Genomic DNA, 19,118 nt, shown 5'->3' with positions numbered 1-19,118 from the left:
GGGCTCAAGCGATCCTCCTGCCTCAGCCTCCCAAGTAGCTGGAACTACAGGGACATAGTGCCGTGCCCAGCTAATTTTTTACTGAAATGGGGGTCTCATTATGCTGCCCAGGCTCGTCTCAAACTCCTGGGCTCAAGTGAACCTCCTTCCTTGGCCTTCCAAAGTGCTGTAATTACAGGCATGAGCCTTCACACTTGGCCAGAGAGTCTTTTTTATCCACACAACCGACCCTGGTCCTCTGCTGCCTCTCAAGGACAGCCTTTAGACCCTCTGCCTGGCATCTGAGGTCCTGGGTGGTTTGGCCCTACCCGCCTTACTGGCCTTGTCTCCAACACTCCCTTCATGCCAATGATACATACCAACCCTGCCAGCCTCTGACCTCTCTCCAAACATGCCCCTTCCTATGGGCTTGAGAATTATACAGACTCACATGAAAAGCCTGACTCCTGCTACTAGCCACATGACCTTGGGCAAGCCATTTTTCCTCTCTCTGAGCCTCAGTCTCTTCATCTGCAAAATGGAGTGATAATCCTTGCAGGCAGGGAAGGGAGATGAAGGGCAAAAGAATACACCAACTGCCCAGCACTAGGCTTGCCTATGCTAGACTCTTAAGAAGCATTCATGGGCCGGGGGCAGTGGCTCATGCCTGTAATCCCAGCACTTTGGGAGGCCAAGGTGGGCAGATCACGAGGTCAGGAGGTCAAAACCATCCTGGCCAACATGGTAAAACCCCGTCTCTACTAAAAATACAAACATTAGCCAGGCGTAGTTTGCACCTGTAGTCCCAGCTTCTCCGGCGGCTGAGGCAGGAGAGTCACTTGAACCCTGGAGGTGGAGCTTGCAGTGAGCCGAGATGGCGCCACTGCACTCCAGCCTGGGCGACAGAGCGAGACACCGTCTCAAAAAAAAAAAAAAAAAGACCTTGCCCCTTCTTTCTTGCTGAAATTCCATCCATTCAACTCTGCTATCCCCAGGCCTATCAGCCATCTACAGTTCCCCCAGTGGACTGCGATCACTTACACGCTCCTGCTGGGCTTACACCACCACCCCCTCAAACCACATCTTACAGAGCTGCCTGATTTTCTCTCAGGAGGCTGCTGAGTTAAATTCCGCAGAGTGAATCAGAATTGCCCACTGAGAGTCACCTTATGCTGAAGGATGTGCCCCCAGAGGAAATGGAATCATATTAAGACGAGATTCCTCTTACTGGGCCCCCACCAGGGACCGGGCACAACTCATACCTTGCCTTGGAGGCTTATAACACTCCTGCAAGATATTATCACCCCTTTCCACAGGGAGAAACTGGGGCTCAGAGAGGGGAAGCTGCTTTCTCAAGACCACACAGCAAGAAAGAGGCCAAGCTGGTTTGTTTCTTTTTGATTGTTTGTTTGTTTCTTTTTGAGACAGAGTCTCGCTCTGTTGCCCAGGCTGAAATGCAGTGGTAACCCCAGCACTTTGGGAGACTGAGGCGGGAGGATCAGTTGAGAACAGGAGTTCACGACCAGCGTGGGCAACAGAGCAAGACCTCGTCTGTACCAAAAAAAAAAAAAAAAAAATTTTTTTTAATTTACCAGGTGTAGTGGCGGGCAGGTGTGTTCCCAGCTACTCAGAAGGCTGAGGTAGGAGGATCACTTGAGCCTGGGAGGTTGAGGCTGCAATGAGCCGTGATCACACCACTGTACTCCAGACTGGCCTACAGAGCAAGACCCTGTCTCAATAAATAAATAAATAAGCCCCACCCCAGCCTCTTCCAGGTGGGTATTATGCTTCCCCGCCTTGGTTTTCATCATTCTGTCCTCCAAGCTGCCATTTCTAGTGAAATATCTGGACTTCCTCACAGGGAGACAGTGTTTTGGTTCATGTCTAGACAGAGTGCTTCACGCATACTGGAAGCATCTAGGGAAGGAAGAATGGGTGGGTGGATGGATAGATGGAAGAACAGTTGGATGGATGAATGAAAAGATGGAGGGGTAGATGGGTAAATGGATGAAAGATTAATGAATGGAGGAATGAGTGGATGAAATTGTCAGTGGATGTGTGGACGGACAGGTGAGAAGATGGATGGATGGAGGAATGAGTGGATGGAATTGTCCATGGATGTGTGGACGGACAGGTGAGAAGATGGAAGGATGGAAGAATGAGTGGATGAAATTGTCAGTGGATGTGTGGACGGACAGGTGAGAAGATGGATGGATGGAGGAATGAGTGGATGGAATTCTCAGGAATTGTCAGTGGATGTGTGGATGGACAGGTGAGAAGATGGATGGATGGAGGAATGAGTGGATGGAATTGTCCATGGATGTGTGGACAGACAGGTGAGAAGATGGATGGATGGAGGAATGAGTGGATGGAATTGTCCATGGATGTGTGGACAGACAGGTGAGAAGATGGATGGATGGAGGAATGAGTGGATGGAATTCTCAGGAATTGTCGGTGGATGTGTGGATGGACAGGTGAAAGGATGGATGGATGAAAGAATGACAGATGACTGGAAGGATGGGTAGGTAAAGAGATGGAAAGATCGACCTGTACATATGGATGGATGGCTGGAAAGATGAAAGAATGGCTGGATGGATCCAATAGAGGAAAGCAGACGCTGGAACATAATGGAAGCATCCGGGAAAACTACCCAAATAGCACCATGCAAAGCCCCAAAGGGGAGAGATATTAAGAGGGGTAAAGGGGGCCTTGGATTATAGAGGGTGGATGAAGTGCCCAGGCCAGGAAAGGTGTCCAAGGTTGAACTGAGAGAGGGGGAGGACTGGAGGGTACAACTTTTACCCTTCACAAGGGCCTTCAAAACTATGGTCTCGAATTCCTCAGACCCATCCTCAGAAGAATAGACTGTCAGGAGCTCCTTCCGGGTCATAATCCTCTCCACCTGTGGAACAGCCAGTTCTGGATCCCTAGCCCAGCTCCATCCCCAGCTCCTGCTGGGCCCTGTCCAAAGGGATAGAGGAGGCCACTCCCCGCCAGGACCTAATAGTCCAGGTGCCCAGAACCCTCTACTCCTGGAACCTGGAAGTCCAGGCCCCCAGCCCCTCCTCCTTCAGACCCAGGAGTCCAAGTCCCCAGTTCCCTCCCATCTCAGGATCCAGAGTTGGGCCCCCAGTGTCATACCTGGGCCTGCAGGACCTCAGGGTCCCCTTTGGGAAAGAAACGCCTGATTCGATCCCGGGCTTCACCTTGCCTGGCTCCCCCACTCCCTGGGGCCAGAGTGTCTTCCAGGGTCTCCGCCAGGCAGTCCGCAGCTCCCCCAGAGCCCGCCACGAGGAGACAGGGGAGCTGAGCCTGGGTGGCGTTCTCTATTTGCTACAGGATAAAGGGGAGAGTCACGTCAGAGAAGGCAGGATATTCACCCTACCCGGAGTCAGACCCCCAGACCCTCCCTAAGACTCAGGACCCAGGAGTCCTAGCCCCCAACTCTCCTTCCCCCTTAGATCCAGGCATCCAGGCCCCTGTACCGTCAACATCTTCTCATCACCATCGATCAGGAGGAGCAGGACAGGGATGTCAATTCCAGTCCCTGAGGCAAGAAGAGAAGGGGGCTTGATTACCTCCCATCAGCCTTTGCTGGAGATAGGAGAAAACCACATATCCCAGGAGTCCCTGGGGCAAATATCAGCCTTGTCCTAATCTTCTGTTCAGAGGCTCATTGGAATTGTCATTTCTTTTTTTAATTAATTATGTATTTATTTTAGAAATGAGGGTCTTGCTGTGTTGGCCAGGGTGGTCTCGAACTCCTGGCCTCAAGCAATCCTCCCAACTTAGCCTCCCAAAGTGCTGGGATTACAGGCATGAGCCACCGCACCAGCCTAACTTTTGAAACAGGGTGTCACTCTATCACCCAGGCTGGAGTGCAGGGGCATGATCACACCTCACTGCAGTCTTGATCCTCCTACTTTAGCCTCCTAAGTAGCTGGGACCACAGGCATGCACCACCGTGCCCAGCTAACTTTTTAATTTTTGGTAGAGACGGAGGTCTTGCCATCTTGCCCAGGCTGGTCTCGAACTCCTGGACTCGAGGGATCCTCCCACCTTGGCCTCCCAAAGTGCTGGAATTACAGCTGTGAGCCAGCGTGCCCGGCCAGAATTGTCATGTCTTTGAACACTTCAGGAGGGAGCTAGATTTTGAAGACAGTAATGCTTAACTTCCCCAGGGAGGAGGGGGCTGAGGACCTGGACTCCTGAGTCTCTGAATGAGGCAGGTGTTTCTTGCATGAGTCAATCCTGTAATTGATTAACCATCAGGAGCCAGAGGGAGTGAAAGTTCAAAGACAAAGTAAAGGAAATGGGAATAGAAATGGCTATCCAAACACAATATAGGTATGTACTAAAATCCAAATGCACCATAAAGATAAGATTATACTAACTCTATTCCCATTAAAATTAGAAACTAGGCCAGGCGAGGTGGCTCACGCCTGTAATCCCACCACTTTGGAAGGCCGAGGCGGGTGGATTACCTGAGGTCAGGAGTTCAAAACCAGCATGACCAACATGGTGAAACCTCATCTCTACTAAAAATACAAACATTAGGCCAGGTGCGGTGGCTCACGCCTGTAATCCCAGCACTTTGGGAAGCCGAGGCGGGCAGATCACGAGGTCAGGAGTTCGAGATCAGCCTGACCAACATGGTGAAACCCCGTCTCTACTAAACATACAAAAATTAGCCGGGCATGGTGGCACATGCCTGTATCCCAGCTACTCAGGAGTTTGAGGCAGGAGAATCGCTTGAACCCAGGAGGCGGAGGTTGCAGTGAGCCAAGATCATGCCACTGCACTCCAGCCTGGGTGACAAAGCGAGACTCCGTCTCAAAAAAACACGAAAATTTGCCGGGCATTGTGCCACATGCCTGTGGTCCCAGATACTCAGGAGGCTGAGGCAGGAGAATCACTTGAGCCCAGGAGGCAGAGGTTGTAGTGAGCTGTGATTGCACCACTGCACTCCAGCCTGGGCAACAGAGAGAGACCCTTTTTCAAAAAAAAAGAAAGAAAGAAAGAAAATTATGAGATACCTGGGAATTAATTCATCCAGAAAGGCACAGGATATTTATGAGGAATCTTACAAATTTTATTTAAGGACAGGTCTAATAAGTGGAAAAACTAACAGTAAGTCAACTTGTCACAAATTAACATATAAATTCAATACAGCCTGGAGAAAAAGGGAGGTTAAGAGGAAGTTTGGAGGTGTTTACCCCATTTTGAATGGAACAGAATCATTTTAAACTTCATATGGAAAAATAAGTGTCAGAGAAGAGCCAAGAAATTGTTCAGAAAGGACAGTGAGAAGGAGCTTTCATTAACATATATTAAAGCATCTTTATTTATTTATTTATTTATTTATTTATTTTTATGATTGAGACAGGGTCTCACTCTGTCTCCCAGGCTGGAGTGCAGTGATACCATCTCGGCTCACTGCAGCCTCCACTTCCTGAGCTCAAGTGATCCTCCCACCTCAGCCTCCCCAGTAGCTGGGACTACAGGCATGTGCCACCATGCCTGGCAATTTATTTTTACTTTTATTTTTGTAGAGATGGGGTTTCATTATGTTGCCAGGCTGGTCTTGAATTCCTGAGTTCAAGTGATCCACCCGCCTCGGCCTCCTAAAGTGCTGGATTACAGGCGTGAGCCACCACACCTGGCCTTAAAACATCTTTAAACTGCTGTAATCAAAGCATAGTTTGGCCCCAGGAATATATAAGTAGAGGAAAAAAAAGTTTTCAAAACGGATTTCAACAGATAAAGGATCTGAATACGCAACCACAAGAATTTCTATTCAGCTAGGAAAGGATGGTTTATTTATTAAATGGTCATAAAGAAAACATAGCTTCTCATTTGGATGAACAGAAATATAGACTCGTGACCTCAAAATATGTAAAAAATCATTTCCAGATGGATTAAAGGTTTAAATATAAAACTATGAGATATTAAAAGACGACTTAGGAGAATATTTGTCTTGGAGTCGGATGAGCCTTTCTAAGACAGGCAGCCAAGGGGTTATAAAAGAGACAAAAGCTATATCTAACCCCATGAAAACGATAGGATTTTTTTATAGCAATAGACACCATATAAAAGTCGCTTTTTACATTTTGTTGCTGGGCGCAATGGCTTATGCCTGTAATCCCAGCATTCTGGGAGGCCAAGGTGGGTGGATTGCTTGAGCTCAGGAGTTCGAGACCAGCTTGGGCAACATGGCAAAATCCCGCTTCTACCGAAAACACAAAAAATTAGCTGGGCGTGGTGTGATGATGTGCACCCGTGGTTCTAGCTACTCAGGAGGCTGAGGTGGAAGGATTCCTTGAGCCCAGGAGGCGGAGATTGCAGTGAGCCAAGATCACACCACTGCACCACTGCACTTCAGCCTGGGTGACAGAGTGAGACCCTACCTCAAAAAAAAAAAAAAAGAAAAAAGACCTTTTGTTTAGCATCATTTGTAGTGTCAAACATTAGTAAACCTTAGATATCCATAAACTGGGAATTTTTTTTATTTTTTTAAACTGTAATCCCATGAAAGATTCGATTGGGGAATTTTTTTTTTTTTTTTTTTTTTAGAGGAAGTCTCGCTCTGTCGCCCAGGCTGGAGTGCAGTGGCATGATCTCCGCTCACTGTAACCTCCGCCTCCCAGGTTCAAGTGATTCTCCTGCCTCAGCTTCCCGAGTAGCTGGGATAACAGACGCGCGGCACCATGCCTGGTTAATTGTTTGTATTTTTAGTAGAGATGGGGTTTCACCATGTTGGCCAGGCTGGTCTCGAGCCCCTGACCTCAGGTGATCTGCCTGCCTAAGTCTCCCAAAGTGCTGGGATCACAGGCGTGAGCCACTGCACCTGGCCTTAGATTGGGGAAATTTTTAAATTAACAGATGGGGACAGGCACGGTGGCTCATGCCTGTAATCTTAGTACTTTGGGAGGCCAAGGTTGGTGGACCACTTTAGCCTAGGAGTTCAAGACTGGCCTGGGCTACATAGAGAGACCTCACTTCTACAAAGAATACAAAAATTAGCTCAGTGTGATGGCATGTGCCTGTTGTCCCAGTTACTCGGGAGGCTGAGGTGGGAGGATCACCTGAGCCTGGGGAGGTTGAGATTACAGTGAGCCATGATTGTGCCATTGCACACAGCCTGGCTGACAGTAAGGCCCAGTCTCAAACAAAGAAAAAGCAAAGGATACATCCTTACTAAGGAAGATCATGCAGCAATTAGGAGAAGAAGCAAGATAGAGAAGTTTAAACCTAAAAGGATGGTCATGAAAAATGTGTAAGCCAGGTGCAATGGCTCATGCCTGTAATCATAGCACTTTGGGATGCCAAGGTAGGCAGATCACCTGAAGTCAGGAGTTCGAGACCAGCCTGGCCAACATGGTGAAATCCCATCTCTATTAAAAATACAAAAATTACCTGGTGTGGTAGCAGGCATCTGTAATCCCAGCTACTCGGGAAGCTGAGGCAGGAGAATTGCTTGAACCCAGGAGGCAGAGGCTGCAGTGAGCCAAGGTCGCGCCACTACACTCCAGCCTGAACAACAGAGCGAGACTCCATCTCAAGATAAAAAATGCATCAAGCTCTCCCCCTTCGTGCATTTTTCTGTATGCATGAGAGATTTCAAAATAAAGTCTGTTTGTTTGTTTGTTCGTTTGAGATGGAGTCTTGCTCTCTCACCCAGTGGCTTGATCGTGGTTCACTGCAACCTCCACCTCCCGGGTTCAAGCAATTCTCTCACCTTAGCCTCCCAAGTAGCTGGGATTACAGGCACACAACACCACAACTGGCTAATTTTTTGAAATTTTTTATTCTTTATTATTATTATTATTATTTGGTAGAGACAAGGTCTTGCTCTGTTACCCAGGCTGGTCTTGAATTCCTGGCCTCAAGCAATCCTTCTGCCTCGGCCTCCCAAAGTGTTGGGATTACTGATGTGAGTTACCTCACTCCCAGACAGAGGTTTTGTTTTTGTTTTTGTTTTTAATTTATTTTTTGTTTGTTTGTTTTTAATTAATTAATTTTTTTTGAGATGGAGTCTCGCTCTGTCGCCCAGGCTGGAGTGCAGTGGCGCGATCTCGGCTCACTGCAAGCTCCGCCTTCCGGGTTCCCGCCATTCTCCTGCCTCAGCCTCCCGAGTAGCTGGGACCACAGGCGCCCGCCGCCACGCCCGGCTAATTTTTTGTATTTTTTAGTAGAGACGGGGTTTCACCGTGTTAGCCAGGATGGTCTCGATCTCCTGACCTTGTGATCCGCCCGCCTCGGCTTCCCAAAGTGCTGGGATTACAGACGTGAGCCACCGCGCCCGGCCTCAGAGGTTTTTAAAAACATGAATAATGATGGGGAAAGACACTTAACCATAGGTAATTCCCCAAATTTCGGTCAGACCAAACTACTGGGATCTTGAGCACTGGGGTCGTGGGTTGTGGGTCATGGGTTCAAGAAGCCACGCACCTCCCACGCCGGTCTTCTGCTGCGAGATGTAGGACTCCAGGCGCAAGCGGAAGCGGCTCTCGCCCCCCAGGCGGCAGTGCGTGCCGTCGTCCACCAGGAAGAAGGCCGAGTAGTTGTAGTCCAGGGGAAACTGGACGCCGTCCTCCGGGTCGCCGTGCCACCGGTACCTCGCAGGGAACGAGCCCTAGGGGAAAAATGGCCAGACCAGGGCGTCTCCTCATCAGGGCCCGGACAGACACAAGCCCCTCCTCCTCCCTCAGACCCAGGAGTCCGGGCCCCTCCTCCTCCCTCAGACCCAGGAGTCCAGGCCCCCAGCCCCTCCTCCCTCAGACCCAGAAGTCCAGGCCCCCAGCCCCTCCTCCCTCAGACCCAGGAGCCCAGGCCCCTCCTCCCTCAGACCCAGAAGTCCAGGCCCCCAGCCCCTCCTCCCTCAGACCCAGAAGTCCAGGCCCCCAGCCCCTCCTCCCTCAGACCCAGAAGTCCAGGCCCCCAGCCCCTCCTCCCTCAGACCCAGGAGTCCGGGCCCCTCCTCCTCCCTCAGACCCAGGAGTCCAGGCCCCCAGCCCCTCCTCCCTCAGACCCAGAAGTCCAGGCCCCCAGCCCCTCCTCCTCCCTCAGACCCAGGAGTCCAGATCCCCAGTCCCCTCCTCCCTCAGACCCCGGAGTCCGGGCCCCCAGCCCCTCCTCCCTCAGACCCAGGAGTCCGGGCCCCCAGCCCCTCCTCCTCCCTCAGACCCAGGAGTCCAGACCCCCAGCCCCTCCTCCCTCAGACCCAGGAGTCCAGGCCCCCAGCCCCTCCTCCCTCAGACCCAGGAGTCCGGGCCCCCAGCCCCTCCTCCTCCCTCAGACCCAGGAGTCCAGACCCCCAGTCCCCTCCTCCCTCAGACCCAGGAGTCCAGGCCCCCAGCCCCTCCTCCCTCAGACCCAGAAGTCCAGGCCCCCAGCCCCTCCTCCCTAAGACCCAGGAGTCCGGGCCCCTCCTCCTCCCTCAGACCCAGGAGTCCAGGGCCCCCGGCCTCTCCTTCCTCAGACCCAGGAGTCCGGGCCTCCAGTCCCTTTTCTCCAAGTCCCTGGGTCGTACCTTGGGGTTGGTGAGGGTGTCTCTATTCCGGACCACACCCCAGGGGGCCACGCCCATGGCCACCACCTTGGTGCCCCCAGTGCTGGCCGTCTGATGGTCCCGCACAGCCACGCCAACATGCCGGCCGATGCCCGTGTGCAGACCCCCAGTGACAATCCAGGCTCCTACGCAGACGCCGAGGAACACGCAGAGACAAAGGGAGAGAAACCAAGAGTAAGACGGAGACACACACGGAGACCGGGTGGCGGGGGAGGCCACCCAGAGTCGTGGGGGACACGGCAGGCAGGCCAAGGCCCGGGAGACAGCCCCCACCCACCCTCGGTCACCTGTGCTCTGGGCAGCCCGCACCAGCCCACGACGCAGCAGGTCCTGCAGCCAGGTCTGGAGGACGGGGCCCCCCGACCCCCCCAGCACTGACACCACCAGGTTCGGGGCACGGAAGCCCCACGTGCGTGTGACCAGACTATAAACTGTAGCTGGATCCGTTCGGTCAGAGAGCCGGAGGAACTGTGGACACATGGAAGCGGGGGACACAGGGAGGGGGACGGAGACCCAGAGAGATGGGGACAGAGACCCAGAGAGAGAGGGAGAGAGACCCAGAGAGATGGGACAGAGACCCAGAGAAAAGGGGAAACAGAGACCCAGAGAGATGGGGACAGAGACCCAGAGAGAGAGGGACAGAGACTCAAGAGAGAAAGGGACAGAGACGCAGAGAGAGAGAGACAGAGACCCAGAGAGAGAGGGGGACAGAGACCCAGAGAGAGAGGGGGACAGAGACCCAGAGAGAGAGGGGGACAGAGACCCAGAGAGAGAGGGGGACAGAGACCCAGAGACAGAGGGGGACAGAGACCCAGAGAGAGAGGGGGACAGAGACCCAGAGAGAGAGGGACACAGAGACCCAGAGAGAGAGGGGGACAGAGACCCAGAGAGAGAGGGGGACAGAGACCCAGAGAGAGAGGGAGAGAGACCCAGAGAGAGAGGGGGACAGAGACCCAGAGAGAGAGGGGGACAGAGACCCAGAGAGAGAGGGGGACAGAGACCCAGAGACAGAGGGGGACAGAGACCCAGAGAGAGAGGGGGACAGAGACCCAGAGAGAGAGGGGGACAGAGACCCAGAGAGAGAGGGGGACAGAGACCCAGAGAGAGAGGGGGACAGAGACCCAGAGAGAGAGGGACAGAGACCCAGAGAGAGAGAGACAGAGACCCAGAGAGAGAGGGGGACACAGAGACAGAGGGACACAGAGACACAGAGACACAAGAGACACAGAGACACAGAGAGAAGGAGACCACCTCAGAGAGAAGACAGGTGGGGCGGAGGGGACACAGAGAGCAAAGACAAGGATGGGCGGAGGGGGCCAGCGTTCAGCGCGGGCATCCCGGCTCCACTCTGGAGCCCCGAGCATGCAGCCCCCTGGTGCCCGGGCCCTGCCCACACAGGCCTGCCTCACATTGCTGTGCTTGCGGCCGGCCCCCATGAAGTCCAGCTCTCCGTAGGCATCGGTGGGCTTCTCCGTGGTGTGTGCATCGCTGTCCCACACGGTCACCACGGCTGCCCCGAAGGCATCCTCCATGGCCACTGCAGGGTGGGCGGTCCGGGGGCGCCCACACTGGCACAAGGTCCCTCTGGGGGTGCAGGGCGGAGCGTGAACCCAGGGCTGCCCCCCGACCCCAGCATCCGGTGTGTTCATGCTTCTGTAGAGGGGCTGTTGACACTGACCCCGCACCCGCAGAGGCAGTCAGAGTCCACGCTGCCCCTGGCCCTGGCTCTGACCGCCTCAGGGAGAGACTGGAGCCGAGGACAGTCCCCCTTCCCCATGAGAAGGAAGCCAGTGAGTCCAGAAAGCCTGAGCAGGAAGAGGTGGGTCACCGTCATCTGCGGAGCCTCAAGTGCAAAGGCAGAGGGCCACTGGGGGTATCCTCGCTGTGCCCCCATCCAAACACAAGATGTTCACCAAGAGAAAGAACATCCAGAGGGTAACTTAGGGACAGCCCATGTGCTAGGGGCTGACGTGGCTGTGTGACTTTGGGCGAGCGGCTTCACCTCTCTGAGCCTAAATTTCCTCCTCTAATGAAAAGACAATAATAGCGCAGCCTACTCCAGGGAGCTATGAGGAGCCAGGGAAAGAACGCAGTGTTTCCTGAAATGGGGCTCGCATACCAGTCCCAGCCAGAGGCAACGCGACACGAACTTCACACGGAGCTTAAAATAACCTTGAATAACGCAGTGAGAAAGTCATTCCTTTTTCAGTTCTCCTGACGACTGTCAAGGAGAGAGGCTCAGCTGGGTGCTAGAATATTTTTGAATGCCTAACCCTTTGCTACTCTTTTGAAGGAGAAAAGCAGGCCTCGGGCTCAAAAAGTGGAGCTGGCAACAGCCATCTAGCAAGTAGGGAAACACCTTTGTTTGCTTTTCATTGTATTTGGCTTCTGTGTGGCTTGTTTATTCCTCTCTGTGCCAAATGGGGCAGGTTTTCCATTTATGGTGATCACACATAAAACTTTCCCCCACCTAAAAAAATGCACAAGTCTCTCTCGCTATCTGAAGGTGATTGGCACCAGAGTAAATAACAGGTTTAGAGAATGAGAATTTCATTTGAAAATGTAGGGTCGGGTGCTATGGCTCATGCCTGTAATCCTAGCACTTTGGGAGGCTGAGGCCAGAGGATCGCCTGAACCCAGGAGTTCGAGACCAGCTATGCAATATAGTGGGACCACCCTATCTCTAAAAAAAAAAAAAAAAAAAAAAAATTAGCCAGGTGTGGCAGTATGTGCTTAGGAGGCTAAGGCAGGAGGATCACTTCAGCCTGGGAGATCAAGGCTGCAGTGATGCAGAGGGTTGTGACCACGCCACTGCACTCCAACCTGGACAACAGAGTGAGACCCTGTCTCAAAAAAAAAAGAAAAAAGAAAAAAGCAAGCAAGCAAGAAAGAGGCTGGGTGCAGTGGCTCATGCCTGTAATCCCAGCACTTTGGGAGGCTGAAGTGGATCACCTGAGGTCAGGAGTTCAAGACCAGACTGGCCAACATGGTGAAACACCGTCTCTACTGAAAAAAAAAAAAAAAAAATACAAAAATTAGCTGGGCATGGTGGCGGGTGCCTGTAATCCCAGCTACTCAGAAGGCTGAGGCAGGAGAATCGGTTGAACCCAGGAGGCAGAAGCTGCAGTGAGCCATCACACCATTGCCCTCCAGCCTGGGCGACAAGAGCGAAACTCCATCTCAAAAAAAAAAAAAAAAAAAAAAAAACTAAGGAAAGAAAGGAGGGAAGGAGGGAGAGAGTCAGAAAGGAAGGAAAGGAAGGAAGGGAGGGACAGAAGGAAGGAGGAAAGAAAAGAAAGAAGAAAAGAAGAAAGGAAGAGAAGAAAGAGAAAAATGTATCTAAATTATTTTGTTCCAGATTCCAGAAGGAGTTCAGACATCAGGGGAGATATTTACACAAACCCAGTGAGCAGATTTAAGAGCAATTTTACAGAAGGGATAGCAGAGATGCTACAAGGATTTGGCAAAGCCGTAAAAACACTAAAAGAATGGCTAACTGATCCACACATGGGATGAACCAAACATGCTTAGGCCAGGTCCTGGCACAGTGAGAACTACAATAAAGTGTCCTCTTCCTTCCTGAGTCTACCTCCAGGGCCCTGGCATGCCTCAGTTTACCCACTTTGTCCGTTCACCCATTTCAGCTCCATCCTTGGAGTCCCTAGTTCCCCTGCAGCTACTTCTGGGGAAGTTTGCTCTTCTGAGCAAAACTTCAAGGACGCTGGGCACAATCCCAGCACTTTGGGAGGTCAAGGCTGAAGGATTGCTTGAGCCCAGGAGTTTGAGAACAGCCTGGGCAATAGAGCGAGACCCCATCCCTAAAAAACAAAATTTAAAAATTAGCCAGGTGTGGTGGTGCATGCCTGTGGTTCCAGCTACTTAGGGGGCTGTAGCAGGAGGAACACCTGAGAGTTCAAGGCTGCAATAAGCCATGATCATACCACTGCAGCCCAGCCTGGGCGACAGAGCAAGACCATGTCACTAAAAATAAGAAATAAGGCTGGACGCGGTGGCTCGCACTAATCCTAGCACTTTGGGAGGCCAAGGAGGGCAAATCACAAGATCAGGAGTTCGAGACCAGCCTGGCCAACATAGTGAAACCCCGTCTCTACTAAAAATACAAAAATTAGCTGGGCATGGTGGTGCGCACCTATAGACCCAGCTACTCAGGAGGCTGAGGCAGGGGAATCACTTGAACCCGGGAGGCAGAGGTTGTGGTGAGCAAAGATTGTGCCACTGCACTCTAGCCTGGGCAACAGAGCGAGACTCTGCCTCAAAAAAAAAAATAATAATAAAATAAAAGGTCTTCAAGGAATAATCCAGAGCCTGTGCTGTCCAATATGATGGCTGCATGGGGTTCTTTATAGCCATGGAGCTCTTTCTGTTCTAATAAGTTAAAATTAAATCAAATAAAAAATTCAGGCCAGGTGCAGTGGTTCGTGCCTATAATCCCAGCACTTTGGGAGGCCAAGGAGGGTGGATCACCTGAGGTCAGGAGTTTGAGACCAGCCTGGCCAACACGGTGAAACCCTGTCTCTACTAAAATACAAAAAATCAGCTCGGCGTGGTGGCGGGAGCCTGTAGTCCCAGCTACTTGGGAGGCTGAGGCAGGAGAATGGTGTGAACCCGGGAGGTGGAGGTTGCAGTGAGCCAAGATCGCGCCACTGCACTCCAGCCTGGGCGACAGAGCGAGACTCCGTCTCAAAAAAAAAAAAAAAAAAAAAAAAAAATCAGTTCTTCAGGAACAATGACCATATTCCAAGTGCCCAGTAGCCCCGCTGTGGCCAGGACTGCTGTACTGGATGTGGATATAGAACGTTTCCAAAATCGTGGAAAATTCTGATGTTCAGTGCTATGAGCTATTCCTTCTGCACACCTTGCCTCCTGCCCTCTTTCCTCGGTGGAGCCACAGAAACTGAAATAAATTGTTCTTTTTTTTTTATTTTTATTTTTTGAGATGGAGTCTCACTCTGTCTCCCAGGCTAGAATGCAGTGGTACGATCTCGGCTCACTACAACCTCTGCCACCTGGGCTCAAGCGATTCTCGTGCCTCAGCCTCCTAAGCAGCTGGGATTACAGGCATGTGCCACAGTGCCTGGCTAGTTTTTGTATTTTTAGTGGAGATGGGGTTTTACCACGTTGGCCAGGCTGGTCTCCAACTCCTGACCTCAAGTGATCAGCCCACCTTGGCCTCCCAAAGTAGTGCGATTATAGCTGTGAGCCACCGTGCCTGGCCTGAAATTATTCTTGATTAAAATCATCAATTACCTGCCTGGCTCCATATACAACGGCCCTTATTCAGGTTTCATCTGACTGTATCACAAGTGGCCCTGGCCACAGCTGAAAGGCTCTCATTCTGGAAAACCTTTTCCTTGGCAGGATATGCGTGCCCCTCTGGCCTTCCTCCCAGCCCCAGCTCCTTCATGCCTGGCTTGTTTGTGGCTTTTCCTTCCTTTTCACTTCCCTTTAGTGTAGATGTTCCCAGTGCAAGCCTTCCCTACATGATTCTCAAACTCAATGCGCGCAGAGGCCAGGCAAGTAACTCAACAGAAAGAAGTAGCCAGGGCCAGGTACGGTGGCTCATGCCTGTAATCCCAGCACGTTGGGAGGCCCAGGTAGGTGGATCACTTGAGGTCAGGAGTTTGAGATCAGCCTGGTCAACATGGTGAAACATTATCTCTATTAAAACTACAAAAATTAGCCAGGCATGGTGGTGGGCGCCTGTAATCTCAGTTACTCGGGAGGCTGAGGCAGGAAAATCGCTTGAACCCAGGAGGTGGAGGTTGCAGTGAGCTGAGATCGCACCACTGCACTCCAGCCTGTGTGACAGAGGGAGACTCGGTCTCAAAAAAAAAAAAAAAAAAAAAAAAAAAGAGGTAGCCGGGTATGGTGGGTCTCGCCTGTAATTCCAGCACTTTGGCAGGCGGGATGAGGCAGGAGGATCACTTGAGTCTAAAAGTTCGATACCAGCCTGGTCTGATATTAACAGGAGACCCGGTCTCTACAAAAACAATTTTTTAAATTAGCCAAGCATGGTGGTGCAAGCCTGTGGTCCCAGCTACTCAGGAGGCTCATGTGGGAGGATTGCTTGAGCCCAGCAGGTCAAGGCTGCAGTGAACCATGATTGTGCCAATCCAGCATGGACAACAGAGCGAGATCCTGTCTCAAAAAAAAAAAAAAAGAGAGACAGAAGACAGATATTTTTAAATGCTATTCTAGGCCGGGCGCGGTGGCTCAAGCCTGTAATCCCAGCACTTTGGGAGGCCGAGATGGGCGGATCACGAGGTCAGGAGATCGAGACCATCCTGGCTAATATGGTGAAACCCCGTCTCTACTAAAAAATACAAAAAACTAGCCGGGCGAGGTGGTGGGCGCCTGTAGTCCCAGCTACTCGGGAGGCTGAGGCAGGAGAATGGCGTAAACCGGGGAGGCGGAGCTTGCAGTGAGCTGAGATCCGGCCACTGCACTCCAGCCTGGGCGACAAAGCGAGACTCCGTCTCAAAAAAATAAATAAATAAATAAATAAATGCTATTCCAAACACACACACACACACACACACACACACACACAAAAAATTGGCTATAGAATTGCCAGTTTGCAACTCCCCTGACTTTACACGTTGTTTTCCCTGTGATGTCTTACCTATTTCCAGTTTCAATTACCATCTACAACTCGGACCTCTCAGATCCTGGACATTAGTCCAGACCTTTCCCAAGTCTCAGTCTCCACATGCCCCTGGCTCCCCCTAGGCCACTCATATGCACAGAGTCCCACATCACACTTAGCGGCATTTCCCAAACCTGCTCGCCCTCCTGAGCTCCATCTCGGGGACAGCCCCACTGTGTCCCAGTCAGCAGACCGTATGTCCGGTAGCCATCCACCGATGGGGGCACCCCCTCTCTCCCCATATTCATCAGTCCCCAAGCTCTGCCTTCCCGCTCCCTGAATCTTTGCCCCATCCCCTCCTCTCTGTGTCCCAAAAGCCCTGACCTGGCTTAGGCCACTACGCCTCCCACTCAGACCCTCTATCCAGACTCCTCCAGAGCTCCTGTTCATCCTTTCCCAGTCCCAGAAGGTTTTTCCATACCCAGAGCCAACCCCACCACTGCAGTGATGCCCCAGCTCCCCAGGACAAGGTCCTAGCCCCTTAGGGTGGCCTCTGACACCCTGCAAGCTCTGGCCGTGCCCTCGTCTGCAGCCTCTTCTCTCTTGACAGTGCTCCCTGCACCCTGAACTTTGATTCATATTCAAGCTGAACCATATGGTCCTTAGCAAGGACTTTGTACATGCTGTTCAAATCACTTTCTTTCTTTCTTTCTTTTTATTTTTTTTTTTTTTGAGATGGAGTCTTGCTCTGTCACCCAGGCTGGAGTACAGTGACATGATCTCAGCTCCCTATAGCCCCCGTCTCCCAGGTTTAAGCAATTCTCCTGCCTCCTAAGTAGCTGAGATTACAGGTGTGCGCCAACACGCCCAGCTAATTTTTGTATTTTTAGTAGAGACGGGATTGCACCATGTTAGCCAAGCTGGTCTCAAACTCCTGACCTCAGGTGATCCACCTGCCTCGGCCTCCCAAATTGTTGGGATGACAGGTGTGAGCCACCACGCCCGGCCCCAAATCGCTTTCCATGGGCCTCTCTCCAGCCCACTTTCAAATGTCACCTCACTAGCCACTCTTCCTCCTCCAGAAACCATTAGTGACACCCTGTGTCCCCTCCCAGTCTTAAACAGACACCTCCTTCCGGCTCCCACAGAGCCCAGTGGCTCGTCCTCGGGAGCTGCACCCCTTGCCTTACTATAATTATCCTCTGCATTTCTTCCTCCTCAGGCCAGACCAGAGTTTCCTAAATTGTCTTGACCACACTGCCCCATCAGTAGAAAGGTTTTGAGCACTCACATCCAACAAGCGCATATCTGTTTATTTATCCACAATTGACAAGCAATACTGCACTAATATATAATCCTAACAAAATACACACTGAAGTAGGAATGTGGATACTTCCCCTACCCCAAAAACTGTCTTGAAAAACAACTAGAGGGCTGGGCGCAGTGGCTTACACCTGTAATCCCAGTACTTTGGGAAGCCAAGGCAGGTGGATTGCCTGAGGTCAAGAGTTCAAGACCAACCTGGGCAACAGGGTGAAACCCCATCTCTACTAAAATACAAAAAATTAGCTGGGTGTGGTGGTGGGCACCTGTAATCCCAGCTATTCGGGAGGCTGAGGCACGAGAACTGCTTGAACCCAGAAGGTGGATGTTGCAGTGAGCCGAGATCGCGCCACTGCACTCCAGCCTGGGTGACAAAGCCAGACTCTGTCTCAAAAAAAAAAAAAAAAAAAAACTAGAAAGCCTGGGCCAGGTGCGGTGGCTCACGCCTGTAATCCCAGCGCCTTGGGAGGCCGAGGCGGGCAGATCATGAGGTCAGGGGATCGAGACTATCCTGGCTAACACGGAGAAACCTCGTCTTTACTAAAAAAAAAAAAAAAAAAAAAAAAAAAAAAAATTTGGCCGGACGCGGTGGCTCACGCCTGTAATTCCAGCACTTTGGGAGGTCGAGGTGGGCGGATCACGAGGTTAGGAGATCGAGACCATCCTGGCTAACACGGTGAAACCCCGTCTCTACTAAAATACAAAAAAATTAGCCGGGCGCGGTTGTGGGCGCCTGTAGTCCCAGCCACTCGGAAGGCTGAAGCAGGAGAATGGCGTGAACCCGGGAGGCGGAGCTTGCAGTGAACAGAGATGAGCCACTGCGCTCCAGCCTGGGCGACAGAGCGAGACTCCGTCTCAAAAAAATAAAAAAAAGAAAAAAACTAGAAAGCCTGGATCCGCTTGAGAGGCCATGACTGAAAGGCAGGAGCTCCTCACCGACGCATACACCCTATCTAGCTCAAGTGGTGTCCCCGGCCACCAAGCACAGCGCCTGCCCGCGGTAATAATTGCCACCTCCCAGTGGGAGCTGCAGATACTTGCCAGCGTTCTTGCTGAGCACTGTGCCAGGAATATCATAAGCATTAACTTGTTTAATCCTCATAATAACCCCGGGAGATCAAGCCTCTTTTCCTGCCCACATGAGAAACAGGACCCAAAGAGGTGAAATGATTTGCCCAAAGCCACGCAGCACGTGTCCCTGGGAAATTTGAACCCTGGCAGGGCCGCTGAATTAGGCTAAAGGGACCTCCTCCCTTGGGAGCGCTGAGTGAGGGTTTCTTGCATGGATGGATGAATGAATGAACGAATAAATTAATGAATGAAACAGAAATACCCAAAAGGGAAAGACAGAGACACAGAAAGTGACACGAAGAGCCAAAGGCACACAGAAGAGACATCGGGGAGGAAAGAAGCAGAACCGAGCCCTTGAGCGTCTACACTGACCCTGAGCGCGAGAATAGCGAACGGGGAGTGGGGGGTGTCTACACAGACCCAAACGCTCCTAGAGGCAGAGAGCCGGCAGCGAACGCCCTTGGGAAGGTCCCCGAGTCCTGGAATGGGGAAGGGGCGTGGCCGGGGCGTGGCCATCCGCGGGCGGGGTCAGCGGGCTGCGGACCCTCTGGGGTCAGTCCAGGGGCG

The 19,118-nt window shown here is 51.9% G+C and overlaps 1 protein-coding gene across 30 annotated transcripts in view; it reads right to left on the bottom strand.

The window, feature by feature from the left end:
- The window catches only part of TRPM4 (transient receptor potential cation channel subfamily M member 4), a 48,467-nt gene that overhangs the window by 28,826 nt on the left and 523 nt on the right, over positions 1–19,118 (bottom strand). For 9 of the 30 annotated variants that reach the window (XM_077980479.1, XM_077980480.1, XM_015124544.3 and 6 more), the window contains 6 exons: positions 10,960–11,134; positions 9,838–10,018; positions 9,512–9,675; positions 8,431–8,614; positions 3,465–3,526; positions 3,121–3,312 (listed from right to left, as the gene is read on the bottom strand). In XM_077980479.1, the coding sequence (XP_077836605.1) occupies positions 3,121–3,312; positions 3,465–3,526; positions 8,431–8,614; positions 9,512–9,675; positions 9,838–10,018; positions 10,960–11,134 (958 nt within the window). Of the gene's footprint in view, positions 1–2,781; positions 2,882–3,120; positions 3,313–3,464; positions 3,549–8,387; positions 8,615–9,511; positions 9,676–9,837; positions 10,019–10,959; positions 11,135–19,118 lie in introns of those variants that run through there. The other 21 variants (XR_013409946.1, XR_013409947.1, XM_077980475.1 and 18 more) reach the window with 7 other exon arrangements.

The sequence above is a fragment of the Macaca mulatta genome, chromosome 19, assembly GCF_049350105.2.
Source record: "Macaca mulatta isolate MMU2019108-1 chromosome 19, T2T-MMU8v2.0, whole genome shotgun sequence".
In the NCBI taxonomy this organism is placed as follows: Eukaryota; Metazoa; Chordata; class Mammalia; order Primates; family Cercopithecidae; genus Macaca; species Macaca mulatta.
Note: the sequence above shows the minus strand (reverse complement) of the source record. Positions and strands in the feature narration are given on the sequence as shown.